Here is a 12,529-nt window from a genome sequence, read left to right as displayed (position 1 = left end):
ACCACGGGGAGAACATGCAAACTCCACACAGGAGGTTCGATCTCATGACCTCAGAACTGTGCTGCACACGCGCTAACCACTGTGCCGTCGTGCTGCCCTTTGTAGAAGGTTTTTGCTAAACTCTTTCCCATAAAGCTCCATTAGAGCATTATACAAGGTGGCACCATGAGTAAAAAAAGTTTTATGATGAGATGGAAGCTAATGCCTTTTCCTTGGTCATCTACAATCCAAGCCCCATGAATAGTAGCAGCAAGCATTTTGACATGCTTTTTGTTTTTTTTATTTGAAAAAGAACTCAAAAGTCTGGGTGCGCCTCTTTGGTTTTAACAGGATTTGAACACGGATCGTGGTGAGCTCTTATCACTGGATATAGATGACATTTGAAGAAATTAACATACTATCTTTGGTCATGGTACCAAAGACTAATGTTCATTTCATTGTGCATTTCACATGTTACAGTAACAATTAAATTGTTCACTCACAATGCTTAGAAGAGAAAAATATAATTGGATTTATAGTCAAAGTAAAATGTGAAACGAACAAGAAAGTAACTGTAAAGTGGGTTTAAAATGTATTTACTCAAAAATGTGAATTTCTAATCTCTGAGTTTTCTTTGCTTCTTTGTTTCCCAGGAGGGATAGTAGTTTTGCAATAAAAAGATGAGCAAGGAGGAGGAGCAAGGTAGAGAGAAACGGGCTGAGGGGAGACTCAAACCCTGAATTCTCTCTCCAATAGCAATTGAGAAAATACCAAAAGTCTTTGTCTGAATTTCTCCTACGATCAGTCAATATTGTTAAGCTCTCCCAGACGCAAAACGATCGCTTTAGATCTAACAGTAACATTCGTCCCTGGTACTGTGATCAAAATTGGCTTTATAATGAGATAAAATCGAAAGCCTTTTCGCCAGTCATCTATACTACTAGTGGTCCAGTGTTCTAATATTGGACCTGTTAAGAATTTTTACAATCCATAGGCTTTTTGTTCTGTGAAGAACCAAAAATTTTTGTTTGGTAATGACGATATTTGTCTCATTAATAGTGATATTATTATTATTTCCTGACCCTAGTTCTATGGAGAACAAGAGTCGTTTCGGCAAGCCTGCTCCAAATGAAACGTTTAGTCATATTTTTGTCATTATTCATCCTCAACCCACCATAAAATCTCGAGTCCTGATTTTTTGTCATGTTTACGCCACCAGGAAGCAGCCCATTGGACAGCCCACGCAACTTCTCACCAAGCGGTCCCGCCCACTTCTCTTTCGCCTCTTCAAGAAGGTTCGCGTCCCTTTCTGTTGTTGTGAAAGGCTAACTGTGAAATCGCTGACGAGATTCATTTCACATGCACGGCGAAAACACGAGGCGATAACGACGCACACTGGCGTGCAAAGCGGTGGTGTCTGTTTTGCTTGTTATGCTTTTTACACTGCTAAAGAAAATTGTGATTTTTGCTGCTTCTTTCTCTGCGCCTCCCCCAGGCCCGATGGCCGTAGATGGTCCCTGGCTTCGCTTCCGTCCTCGGGATATGGCACAAATACGCCGAGTTCTACGGTAAGAGTTAGTTTCGAGGATACCTTATTTTCCGGACTATAAGTCTGGTGGTGCGACTATACGCCAGTGAATCTTATACGTGAAATTATTACCACGTAATTCTATTATTCACCTCTAAATTGTTATTACCCGTACTCTATCATTTCACATGTTATTTTCACACTAAACCAAAAGAGGGCGCTCTAGGCTTGTGTTGATAATTTCAACTTTGCCCTGTTTTGGGGGTATATTTTTGGGCGCATCGCCCATAATTTATAGTCGGGGGAGTTGTTTACCGGTAAGAGTGACATTGAGGATGAAGATTTCACTGAATTTAGTGATTTGGAGTAAAGTTGATATTTTAGTAAGCATGTTTTTTATATAACTCTCAATATGTTATGTCGTTACTAACGTCACCAGACATGTCACTTATGTAATTATTATAGAAAATCTAATTTTATATAGGTCATGAGATCGAACCTCCTGTGTGGAGTTTGCATGCTCTCCCCCGTGCTTCCGTGGGTTCCCTCCGGGGGCTCCGGTTTCCTCCCACATTCCAGAAACATGCATGTCAGGTTAATTGGCCGGTCCAAGTTGTCCCTACGGGTAAATAAGCGAGCGAATTGTCTGTCCCTGTGTGCCCTGGGACTGGCTGGCAACCAGTTAGGGGTGTCCCCTGCCCACTGCCCGAAGATAGCTGGGATGGGCTCCAGCACCCCCGCGACTCTACTGAGGATAAGCGGTGCAGATAATGGATGGATGGATAATTATACAGTATACTAAAGGAGCATGAAGACAGCAATGACGATAATAATGACGGTGAAAATAGTGATGGTAATGATGATGATGAAGTGCATCCACAGAACCTATGTAAATATATACAGTATATACATATAAATATATATATACAGGGTTGGGGAGGGTTACTTTAACTTGATTACTTTCAATTACTTTTGGATTACTCCAATACCAAATATGCTAATAAAAGACAAAAGAAACTAAATATGAATACAATTATGACTCACAACACGTGGTAAGCTTTCTCTCCTGGCTTTGATCTCTTTGATCTCTGGCAAAACTTAAAATAAAATGCGACAGAAACAAAATGAAAATAAATCCAAACAGCTTGCCAACATCATTTTTGCCGTTCCATGTATTCCGTTACTCCCCAAGCCTGCACAAAATTTAGTAATTTTATTCATTTTATTCATTCATTTTATTTATTTGTGACGCCCTTAATCACAAGGAGTCTCAAAGGGCTGCACAGACCACAGATTATTGCAAACAACAGACTATTATAACAACATCCCATGATCTAAAACCTACTTGAGGGCAAGGAAAAAATTAAAAACCTCAACATGAGGAAAATGAAGAAACCTTGAGAAGGGACCGCACATGAGGTAATATCCCTTCCAGGACAACCAGGCTGCAAGGGATGTTGCAATAACAAATAATACACAGATATTGTCAACACAAAATATAGGTTATTTATATGCTATAAAACAGAAGTGTGTTTTAAACTTAGATTTAAACATTTCCACTGAGGATGCAGATCAAATCTCAGGGGCGAAGAGCATTTCACAGCACTGGGGCCTGAATAGAGAATGCTCTCGAACATGCGGTTCTCTTCTTGGCTCTTGGGATCACTAGTAGACCAGCATTTTCAGAGCGAATGCTCCAGATCGTACAGACACCATTTCTTTATATGTCTGAGACCCATATTTGCTTCTTAACAGTCCGTTAAGGGGCTAATAAAGTTACACTAACCTATATGACTGTATTGTTGAGGTGTCTACTGTAGCGCCTTATAGTCCAGTGCGCCTAATGTATGGAAAATATATGACAAATGACTATTTTTTGGGGTGTGCGCCTTATAGTGCCGACAATACGGTCTCTGTTTACCCTTGAGTCTCTTGTCTAATCTCGTTGCATACAATGTTTTACAACATTGATATCATTGACGATAAAGACATTTCAGTTCATAATCTAACTGTTCGGTTGTCTGGATTAATGTATCCAGTGGGACATTCTCTGCCCGCGAGCTACACTTACCCCACCACTTGATTTCTTTAAATTCCCATGCATGAAATCAGACGGCGTTCCAGTGTTCATTCTGCCACGCTCTGAAGTTTTCTTGTTCTGCTTGTTTCTTCCCGCTTTGAAAACAAAGAGGAGCGCGCAAACCTTAAAAAAATATCTCATACATTGCCAGGAACTGATTGACCTGATTCGTCTGCTCATCATTACTCGCTCTTCAAGGAAAAAAGAACCAAATAAAAGGGAAAAAAAAGTGGAGCGAAGATAATTGAAAGGAATTGTGCCTTTCGGTCACAACGTGTTCCAACAAATTCCCGTAACGCTTCGCTGTGTTCCCTCTGGCGTGGATAGTTAATGAGCAAGGGTGGGCGGCACAGAGGTGATTACCAGATCACTTAGGCAGGAATGTCTTCCGTGGCTTTTTGTTGGCGTGTTGAAATTTCGGCCTTTGCATCTGTTTACAGTTTTACTCCCTTTACTGTAGATCTGATCTCATTAAACATGCAGACCACGCGTGTTTTGGCTTCATTCCGTCTCTCCTATCGGAGGCATTACACGCTTGGTTAGGCGCAGCCTTGGCCGTGCATATTGATCGTAGCAGATGAAAGGTGTGAGGAAATTTCATACGTCCTTGTTAAATGCATGCATAAAATGTTCCGAAACGGGAAGGAGAGCTGAGAGCCATGAATAATAATCTCTTTGAAAATTGACACTTTCAACCGTTTTCTAAATATGAGTATATTCTGTGGTATATTCTGCATATTTAGCATATACAGATTCATTTACAGCAGTGGTTCCCAAAGTCAACCTGGGCCCGGACCCCCAGTGAGTCGTTGAAAAGGCTCCCAGACCACAAACCTCAACTTTCGTCAAAATGTAGTGCTGGACACAACTATGCCATTCTGGTACTATACTCAATTTTGGTGGATGACATGCTCTTGCTTTTTATTTTTGCACAATAAATCAAAATGTGGTTCAACACTCGAAAGGGCAAATTTCATATCATGATTAGCTTACAGACACTTTCTTTTTTTTGTCTTCACATTTAAAGTAGTGGAAAACCACCGCCTCACACTTATATGTAGTAACAAAGAGAACAAAACATTCTATGGCTGATTGGAGTTTTGGGTACTGATATGATATGATACTGAAATGATATTGGCACACAATCTTCTTCTAAAAATTTTCTCTTCAAGGTAACACCCCTTAAATTCCACAAAGAGGTTGAGTTAAACCTGATTTCTTGAATTTAAGTTTAATGTGCAAAATGTGGAAGAACTGAAATTACCAAGCCAAATGTGATAATTCTGCAAGCATGTCTCTCCTAATGTTTTAAAAAAGAAGATTTTTCTGTAATAGATAGGAAAATAAAAAGCAAAGTGAGGATGAAATAAGTGGAGGCACATTTTGCTCTGAGCAAAATGGCTTTCTTATGGATCCTGTGGTTCTCTTTTATACGTCCATTCTTGCCATTATTCCACTTATGAGCTTCCAAGTGGCTGAGAGCAGAAATCATTGTGTGGTCAATGCCAAGCATGACATCCCATCGGGAGGCACGTTCACTCAGTCTCGTATTGATCCAGGTTGGCGTTTTCCCCGCTGAGCGGGCAAAAACGCCGCTATCAACCCCTAAAAGGCTGCAGGCTACTTTGATTCTTCCAGAATGTTTCATTCCTTTCAGAATTTAACCTTTTGTTCCTTTACCCCTCTATTTTTTGTGTTTTTCTTTTTTCCTTCACCTCTCTCTTTGCTACTTCATGTTGGTCATGTTTTTTACACCCACTCATATGATGTTACGCCACGTATTTTACTTTCCTACCCTTCACTACCTTGCTCCCTATTTCACTTCAATTATTAGCCGCGGTCGATTTATCACCTACAGTTTGCTGTTGGACACAGAGAAAATAAGCTACTGGATTGATTCTAGGTTTAATAGGTAGATTAATAGAGGATGTTCCAAAGTCAAAATTGATTTGAACAAAAACTGGCAATTTAATGAACAATGGACAAGACAATGGACAACAGTTAACATAAATTATAGTTTACGCTCGTTCTTGCTTATGGTGTTGGATGAGATATTCTAAATTTGGTTAATCTTGGTTTAATTACCCTGTTTTATTTCTATCTCAGTAAAATAACCAGTCATATATTGTAATGGTTGAAGACCTAATATTAGTCAAAATGTATTTTTATGCCCACGAATAGGATTTTAGAATCCACTTAAATCTGTTTTCATGTCAGATTCTAAAGTCAATGACAATTCAAATGAATGACAAGAGGGTTTATCAAATAAGCAAACACAGTTCTATTGTTCTCTAATTCAATGAATCCCAAATCCATGCGTACCGCTGTTTTTTGAAAGTTCAGCAGTCCACGGTCAAGACCAAAGGAATTATCCAATTGTTGCTGTGACCTTGACGTGAAGCTCTATGAAGAATCAGATCCTTGATGGTTTCTTGGTCTGGGTAGCTTGCCACTCGGGTACCCAAAAGTTACAATCGTCCAAGGAATCCAGGTATTTTCCCGGAAGGGGGGAAAAACCTGTCCAAACTCGTGTAGTTTGGGTTTTCCACTATTGTGAAGAACTCCATCACAGGGTGGAGTAAAATTATAGGTTTTGTTTGAAAAGAAGAAACGTGGTTTTCCAAGAAATCTTGTGTAAAGATTTCTATTGATAATCGCAGGTTCTGTCTGCGAGTTCTGCCCGCAGCGAGCAACGATGAAAAATGTGCTAACGTCATTCGCTAGGATGTCCATGATATATTTTTTTGCAAAACTTTATTGAAACAAGAAACGACAAATCAATAATCGTTAATAAACTTTTCATTTTTATCCAATAACATTGTTGTAGGAGCGAATATTTACTACAATTGGCTTCCTGTCACATTTGAATATTTTAATTAAATGTCAAATTATCCTTGTATTTATCTAGTTCTCACTCTTTATAACTCGTTTTAACAAAAATCTTCTTTTTGCAGTCATCCAGCTCATCCCAGGAGCGTTTGCACCAGCTGCCTTTCCAGCCCACCATGGATGAGCTGCACTTCCTATCCAAGCATTTTGGAAGCACGGAGAGCATTACGGACGACGACGGGGGCCGGCGCTCGCCACACGTCCGGCCTCGCTCTCGGAGTCTTAGGTGAGTCACCTGCCTAGAAAAAAAAACTTTATCTACTGCAATTTCCTGACTATAAGGTGCACATAAAACCGCGTTTTGGCCCAAAATTTGAAACTGCGCCTTATAACTCGGTGCGTCTTGTAAACTGCAGAATACGGCAAATAAGATTGGAAATGCATATAGTAATTATTAGTATGTGTTTCCACATAAGGTTTTACGGTAACAGAATTTAACTGACCCAGAAACCGGTTCACAAATTTCACAAATTACTTGCTAATTAAGATCTGCAATCAGCGAACCTCCAATAACTGAGTTGTGAAGTAGCGAGGGAACACCGTATTATCTTAATTTATTATCTACAGTAAATCAGTGGCATTGCTGTCCTGTCACCCGCACTGAGTGGCAGACCATAATTTGGGACTAATTAAAGTCTAATTATCAGGGAAGTTAAATTACCGCGTAATGTCAACCCGTCCCTGCCAATCTGCTCAAATTGATCCTGATGGTTTGGCATTTACAGTATTCATGGTTGGCCCAATTAGAGCACTCTAAACCTGGCTAGATTGTATATACAATCCATTAAATACGGATAAATACGCGCGGCTGAAGCCTGAAACGGAGGACATCAATTTCCTTGGTGTCGATCGGTGCAAGGATCCATTTTATCACCCTGCTGAAATGTGAAAATGGAGTCCAATATATTTAAAAGCGGATGTGGATAACAGCGAAAGTGTTATGATTTGAAGGACTATGGACCCATTTGGGGGAAGCAGGAACTGGAGGCAGAGGTGCCCAAAGAGAGGGATTGCAATGAATAACGAAAGGAAGTGACAAACAAACATGGGTTCACTGAACAATGAAATGTCCAAACAAAACAAAACCCGACAAGGTTCCAAACAGAAACAAACGCCGAAACTGTAAAATGCAAGTAGGTAAGTAAAGAAAAAAAAAACGAAACAAAAAAACCTAGCGTGTTTTTGGAAATGTAATTTACCCAATTATATATGGTGGCCAGAATGTACTTTTCAAGGGCTCAGGATTGATAGGGACGAGTGTGGATATTGCACACTCCTGTGCCCAGTCAAAGTCGGCATACCCCTGTCGAAAGGAGGCACACCAGACCCTAACATAACTTCCCCCTCTCGTGCCAGAAACCCCTCAAGCCCTAAAGAAAAAAAAGATACGGAGTCTGCAGCAACAGGACAGCAGAAGGAAATAAAGGATGGCCGAAGGGCTTTCTCCTCGCTGCCAGGACAGAAAACCAGGCGCGCCTGAGGGGCATTTTTCCTCATTGCCATGCCAGTAAACCAAGAATGGCCGAGGGGCTGTCTTCCTGTGGTCAGGACAGGAAAGCAAGCGCCGCAGAGGGGCTTTATTTTTGCCGCCAGGACCGGAAACCGAGCGCAGCCGTCAAGCTTTACCCTCGCCACAAGGACAGGAAGCCAGGCGCCGCCGAGAGGTTCTTTCTCCTCGCTGATAAGACAGGAAACCTGGCACGGCTTAGGGCCTTTCTCCAGGAACCAAAAGCCACCGCCGTGACAAGGATATGGAAGCCTCCCTTTGGCTTCTTTGGTGGTCAGGTCATCCTCTTTTGAAGGGTGAAGGGCGCATGTGGGGAAGCAGGAACGGGAGGAAGAGGTGCTCAAAAGACAAAAGGAGGTACAAAGTGACAAACATGAGTTCACAAAACAATGAAAAGTCCAAACAAAGCCAACCCTGACAAAGTCCAAACCAGAAACAAAGACCAAAACTGGAAAATGCAAGGAGCAAAGTAATAAAGAAACCAGTGATAAACAAATGTGGTGTGGTGGTGGAAATGAATATGACCCGAAATAGGGACAGGGACAGGTGTGTGGATTTCAAACACACCTGTTCTAGTTACAAACACAGTTGGCGCCCCCTAAAGGAAGGAGGTGCACCAACAGAAAGCTAAGAAATTGCACAGTCTTATTGGACTTGAGGATGATTTCAAGAAAAACTATTCTTATCCTTTCTTGCACCCTGTTGTTTTGGGAGCCTCTAGCACACATAACGTCCTTTCTTTGCAGGGATGTGAGGTGCACGCTCAGCAGCGTCCTTACGGATACAGAAGATACCACACATTCCTACTTATCAGGGCCAGCGTATTAATCCGCTCAGCAGATCCTCTCCCAGATAATACTCCAGCTTGTATCCTGGCTTTTCCACAGCGCTCCCCCCCCATTGTGCACCTTGACGGGCCTCATTGTTGCTATTCACATCACGTCGGTCTGGGAAGCTTTCTTTCGCGTGTTTGCCCGCCAGACGGGTTTTCATCATCCTATGCAATCTCATGCCACTGAATGTGCCGTTCGTGGCGATGAAAAAAGGGATTATAATGATATTTTCCGCACCCTTTCAGTGCATTTATCTCTGGGATCTAATGATGGAGGAGAGTGTCACATAATAGAAGTCTCCATTAATTAAACACTGTTACATTTTTTAGCATAATATGTGGAGAGACTGCACATGGAAACAGTGAATGCTTTTTTTTTTTTTTGCAAGTGGGTAAAACAAAGAAAAGACAGTTCCCCTGCATATTTTACTCGCTCTTTGATTTTTCACATTGCGAGATGTGTCTTACACTCCGTCTCATTTTGCCTTTGTCTGTTTTCAGCCCGGGGCGCTCGCCATCCTGCTACGACAATGAAATAGTGATGATGAACCATGTGTACAAGGAGCGCTTTCCCAAGGTCAGAAGCACACACAGAAGCCAAAAATCTTCCACAAGTAAAAGTACCATTACTTCAGAATATTATTACTTAAGTAGAAGTAAAAGTAGTCATCCAAATACTTACTTGAGGAAAAGTACTCAAGTACTGAGTAACTGTAGTGACGTCATATATATTGATTTTTTTAAAACAACCAATCAGATCATCAAATTATCAAAGTCCATCCAATCAACAAAAAATACATTTTATTTATTTGTAGATTAAGAGAATCAACGCAAATTCAAATGCTTTAAAAAACCATAAAATGCAAAAAGTATAAATCAAAAGAATGAATTAAGCACATGTAGCACAGAGTAGCACATTCATAGCCACCTCTGCAAGCAGAAAAATGAACTAGCCCATGAACTCAAACAAAGGAGATATTGCATATTGTAGCTGGTGTTTGGAATCCTTTTTAAGGGGAACATGCTTTTGATGTGGGGCCAGGGGTGCTCCTATTCTGCGTTTTCGTAGTCGGTATTGCTAAGCGACATTTTCGATCTGTTTCATCTGTTTTATCCAACTTTTTCCCTAGCTGAAGTTGAATATGTTCAGGTGACAAGGCTGCTACGTTTGATAGGTTAAACACGCCAGAGCCTGGCAGAGTTCTCCGACAAATAAATGTGCCTTAGCGGAGACCGACAGATGCGTACTTACGTGGAGGGGATTTATTAAGTAATGAAGTAACAACTTCAATGTTTTGTGAAGTAGCACATTTTTGTTCAAACAGGCTCTGCAATCAGGACAACAAGGTAGCCTATGGACTCGAACAAAGGAGATATCGCATATTGTAGCTGGTGTTTTGCATCCTTTTGAGTGGTGCTCCTCTTCTTCTGTCTTTTCATAGTCGGTATTGCAATTGACACCATTTACATGATGAGTGTCTGTGCTAGTTTTATTAATGCACAAAGCACAAAGTTAAATCAAACTTGCGTTTTCCTCGTCACATAGATTCGACCTGTCGCACTCTTACCTTTACTGCTCGGGTGCCCCTGCTGGCCGTTATAAAAGAATGCATGAATTAGTCACATCATTGCATTAGCAGCAGGGTTGTAACAAAAGTCGCGGCTTATTGCCAGGAATTTACGGTACTCCAAAGCAGGAGATAATACCGACAGATACATAAAACACCGCCTAAAAGCGTGTCTGCATCGTTCGACTTTGCTTTTCGAAATTCGTTCGTTTCGCTCCAACACTCCCCTTTCATAATAAACGTACCTGTAAAATTATTCACAATATGGTAGGTAGCATTTCCCCTTTTTGATTGGCACTACTCTCGGCCAAACGCAGGCTTTTCTTCACGGTCCACATCCCGCATTATACAAGACTGTTTGATAAAACGGATATCACCTGTGATAGGTCTGGTTATCTTCAGCCAGTAGTAACCAATAGAATAATGATTGAGACACAGGTTAGCCAATAGAATTTCCAACATGAATATATACAATTTGTCGATGTGTCTTTAAATCAAAGCCGAAATGAAACATGCGCAAAACAATTTGTAATTCATTTTTAAGCACCATTATTGATTTGACTTCTGGAAAGAGATGTCAAACATTTACAACTCTTTCACAATATCTGAAAAAATGGCCAATTAAAATTTGCAAAGCTTTTAATGTAGTAAAGGTCGAAACGCCCAAACCTACAATTAGAGAAATGTGTAAAATACAATGTTTAGTTTTTCATATTGTGATCAAATTTGACAAGGTACTAGGTAAGGCTTCAAGCATTTACTGTAATTGCAAGAAATAAATTCAGGCGACAATAAAAACCTTCTATTTCTGTGTGTTCTAACTCAGATTACTCAATGTTAGTAGCCTTTGCAGTGATCATATCCATTTTGGGACAAAACTAAAGAGTCTTACCTTTCAAAAGAGACCAAACCTCGACCATATTCTCCAAATGGTTCAACAACAGCAAGCAATTTGCTTTGGGTTCTTCTTGGATCGGGATTTTAGGCGAATTGTACAGGAATGTTAAAGGGTTAAGTTAACTCAAAAGCTTTGAAGGGAATACTGCACAATGGTTTAAGTCCTAATTTTAAATTGTCAGGTAGAGTATAAAAATACAGTGAAATTTGTGTTTAAATGATTTTTTGTTTTTTCAAACAGAAACTCAAAAATGTGCCTACAAAATCATTTCACTATCATAATCATCATCATTGTCGTCATTGTCAACCTGACTGTGATAACAAGAACAGCTTTTAATCACACGTTTTCATAAACGTTTCAGGAAACGTGGGCTAAACAGCATGACTCCCTATTGCCGTTCATTTGCATGTACTGTACATGGGTGGCCATTTCTCACAGGTGTTATGTTCCAGATCTAAGATGTAATAGAGGGCATTTGGGGTAGACGTCGTAATATTTTATTTACAAACAACACGACACCCTGCATCCAAACTTTGAATTATCGAAAAAACAATGCATTTTTATTTTCTACGATTTTAGCCTCACTCTTAATAATTGCAACCTTGTAATATCACAATGATAAGATAGTAACATAGTACCGTATTTTCCACATGATAAGGCTCACCGTACACTAAGGTGCACTCCCCCAAAATAGATTTTTTTGTCATACCTACCTACCTACCTACCTACCCACCCACCTACCTACCTACATACATACATACATACATATTATTATAAATACAATATTGCTATTAAAAATGTGTCTTTTGGTATCACTCTTGTCCCCAGTGTCCTTTTTTGTGTCTCCGCCCAGATATATTTTTCATGGCCAACATTCAAATATCTGGCTACATGTTTCTGTAATTGTTTCTTTTATATTATGTATTCATTTTATTTATCAAGATATAGATGTACCTTTTTGAGCCCTAATATATTTTGAGTTTTTCCATGTATTTTATCAAATTTAGTGCTTAATAAGGGACAGAAAACATTGTGTTTAATTCTGGGTGTTTGAATGTCAACTTAATGAAATGACTCTATTTCTAAACAAATATGAAATTGAAAAAAAAAAATAGATGTACGGACGCTGCCCTACTTACGAACAAGATCGTTCCTACGTTGAATTTCTTCATACGTTGCTTCAGTGCTATACTTTGTATGTTAAAGGTTTATATAAGTATGTTTAAGGCTTGTATAAGTAACCTGTAT

General features: G+C 40.0%; 1 protein-coding gene across 2 annotated transcripts in view; it reads left to right on the top strand.

Annotated features, from left to right (window-relative positions):
- Positions 1-12,529, top strand: part of mast1a (microtubule associated serine/threonine kinase 1a) — a 117,680-nt gene that overhangs the window by 58,801 nt on the left and 46,350 nt on the right. For both annotated transcript variants that reach the window (XM_088341579.1, XM_088341580.1), the window contains 4 exons: positions 1,199-1,274; positions 1,475-1,547; positions 6,542-6,702; positions 9,317-9,392. In XM_088341579.1, the coding sequence (XP_088197705.1) occupies positions 1,199-1,274; positions 1,475-1,547; positions 6,542-6,702; positions 9,317-9,392 (386 nt within the window). The remainder of the gene's footprint in view (positions 1-1,198; positions 1,275-1,474; positions 1,548-6,541; positions 6,703-9,316; positions 9,393-12,529) is intronic.

The sequence above is a fragment of the Urocampus carinirostris genome, chromosome 8 (genome assembly GCF_059441175.1).
Source record: "Urocampus carinirostris isolate Australia breed hairy pipefish chromosome 8, RoL_Ucar_1.0, whole genome shotgun sequence".
Classification (NCBI taxonomy): Eukaryota; Metazoa; Chordata; class Actinopteri; order Syngnathiformes; family Syngnathidae; genus Urocampus; species Urocampus carinirostris.
The sequence above is the reverse complement of the archived record's forward strand: the minus strand, read 5'-3'. Positions and strand labels throughout refer to the sequence as shown.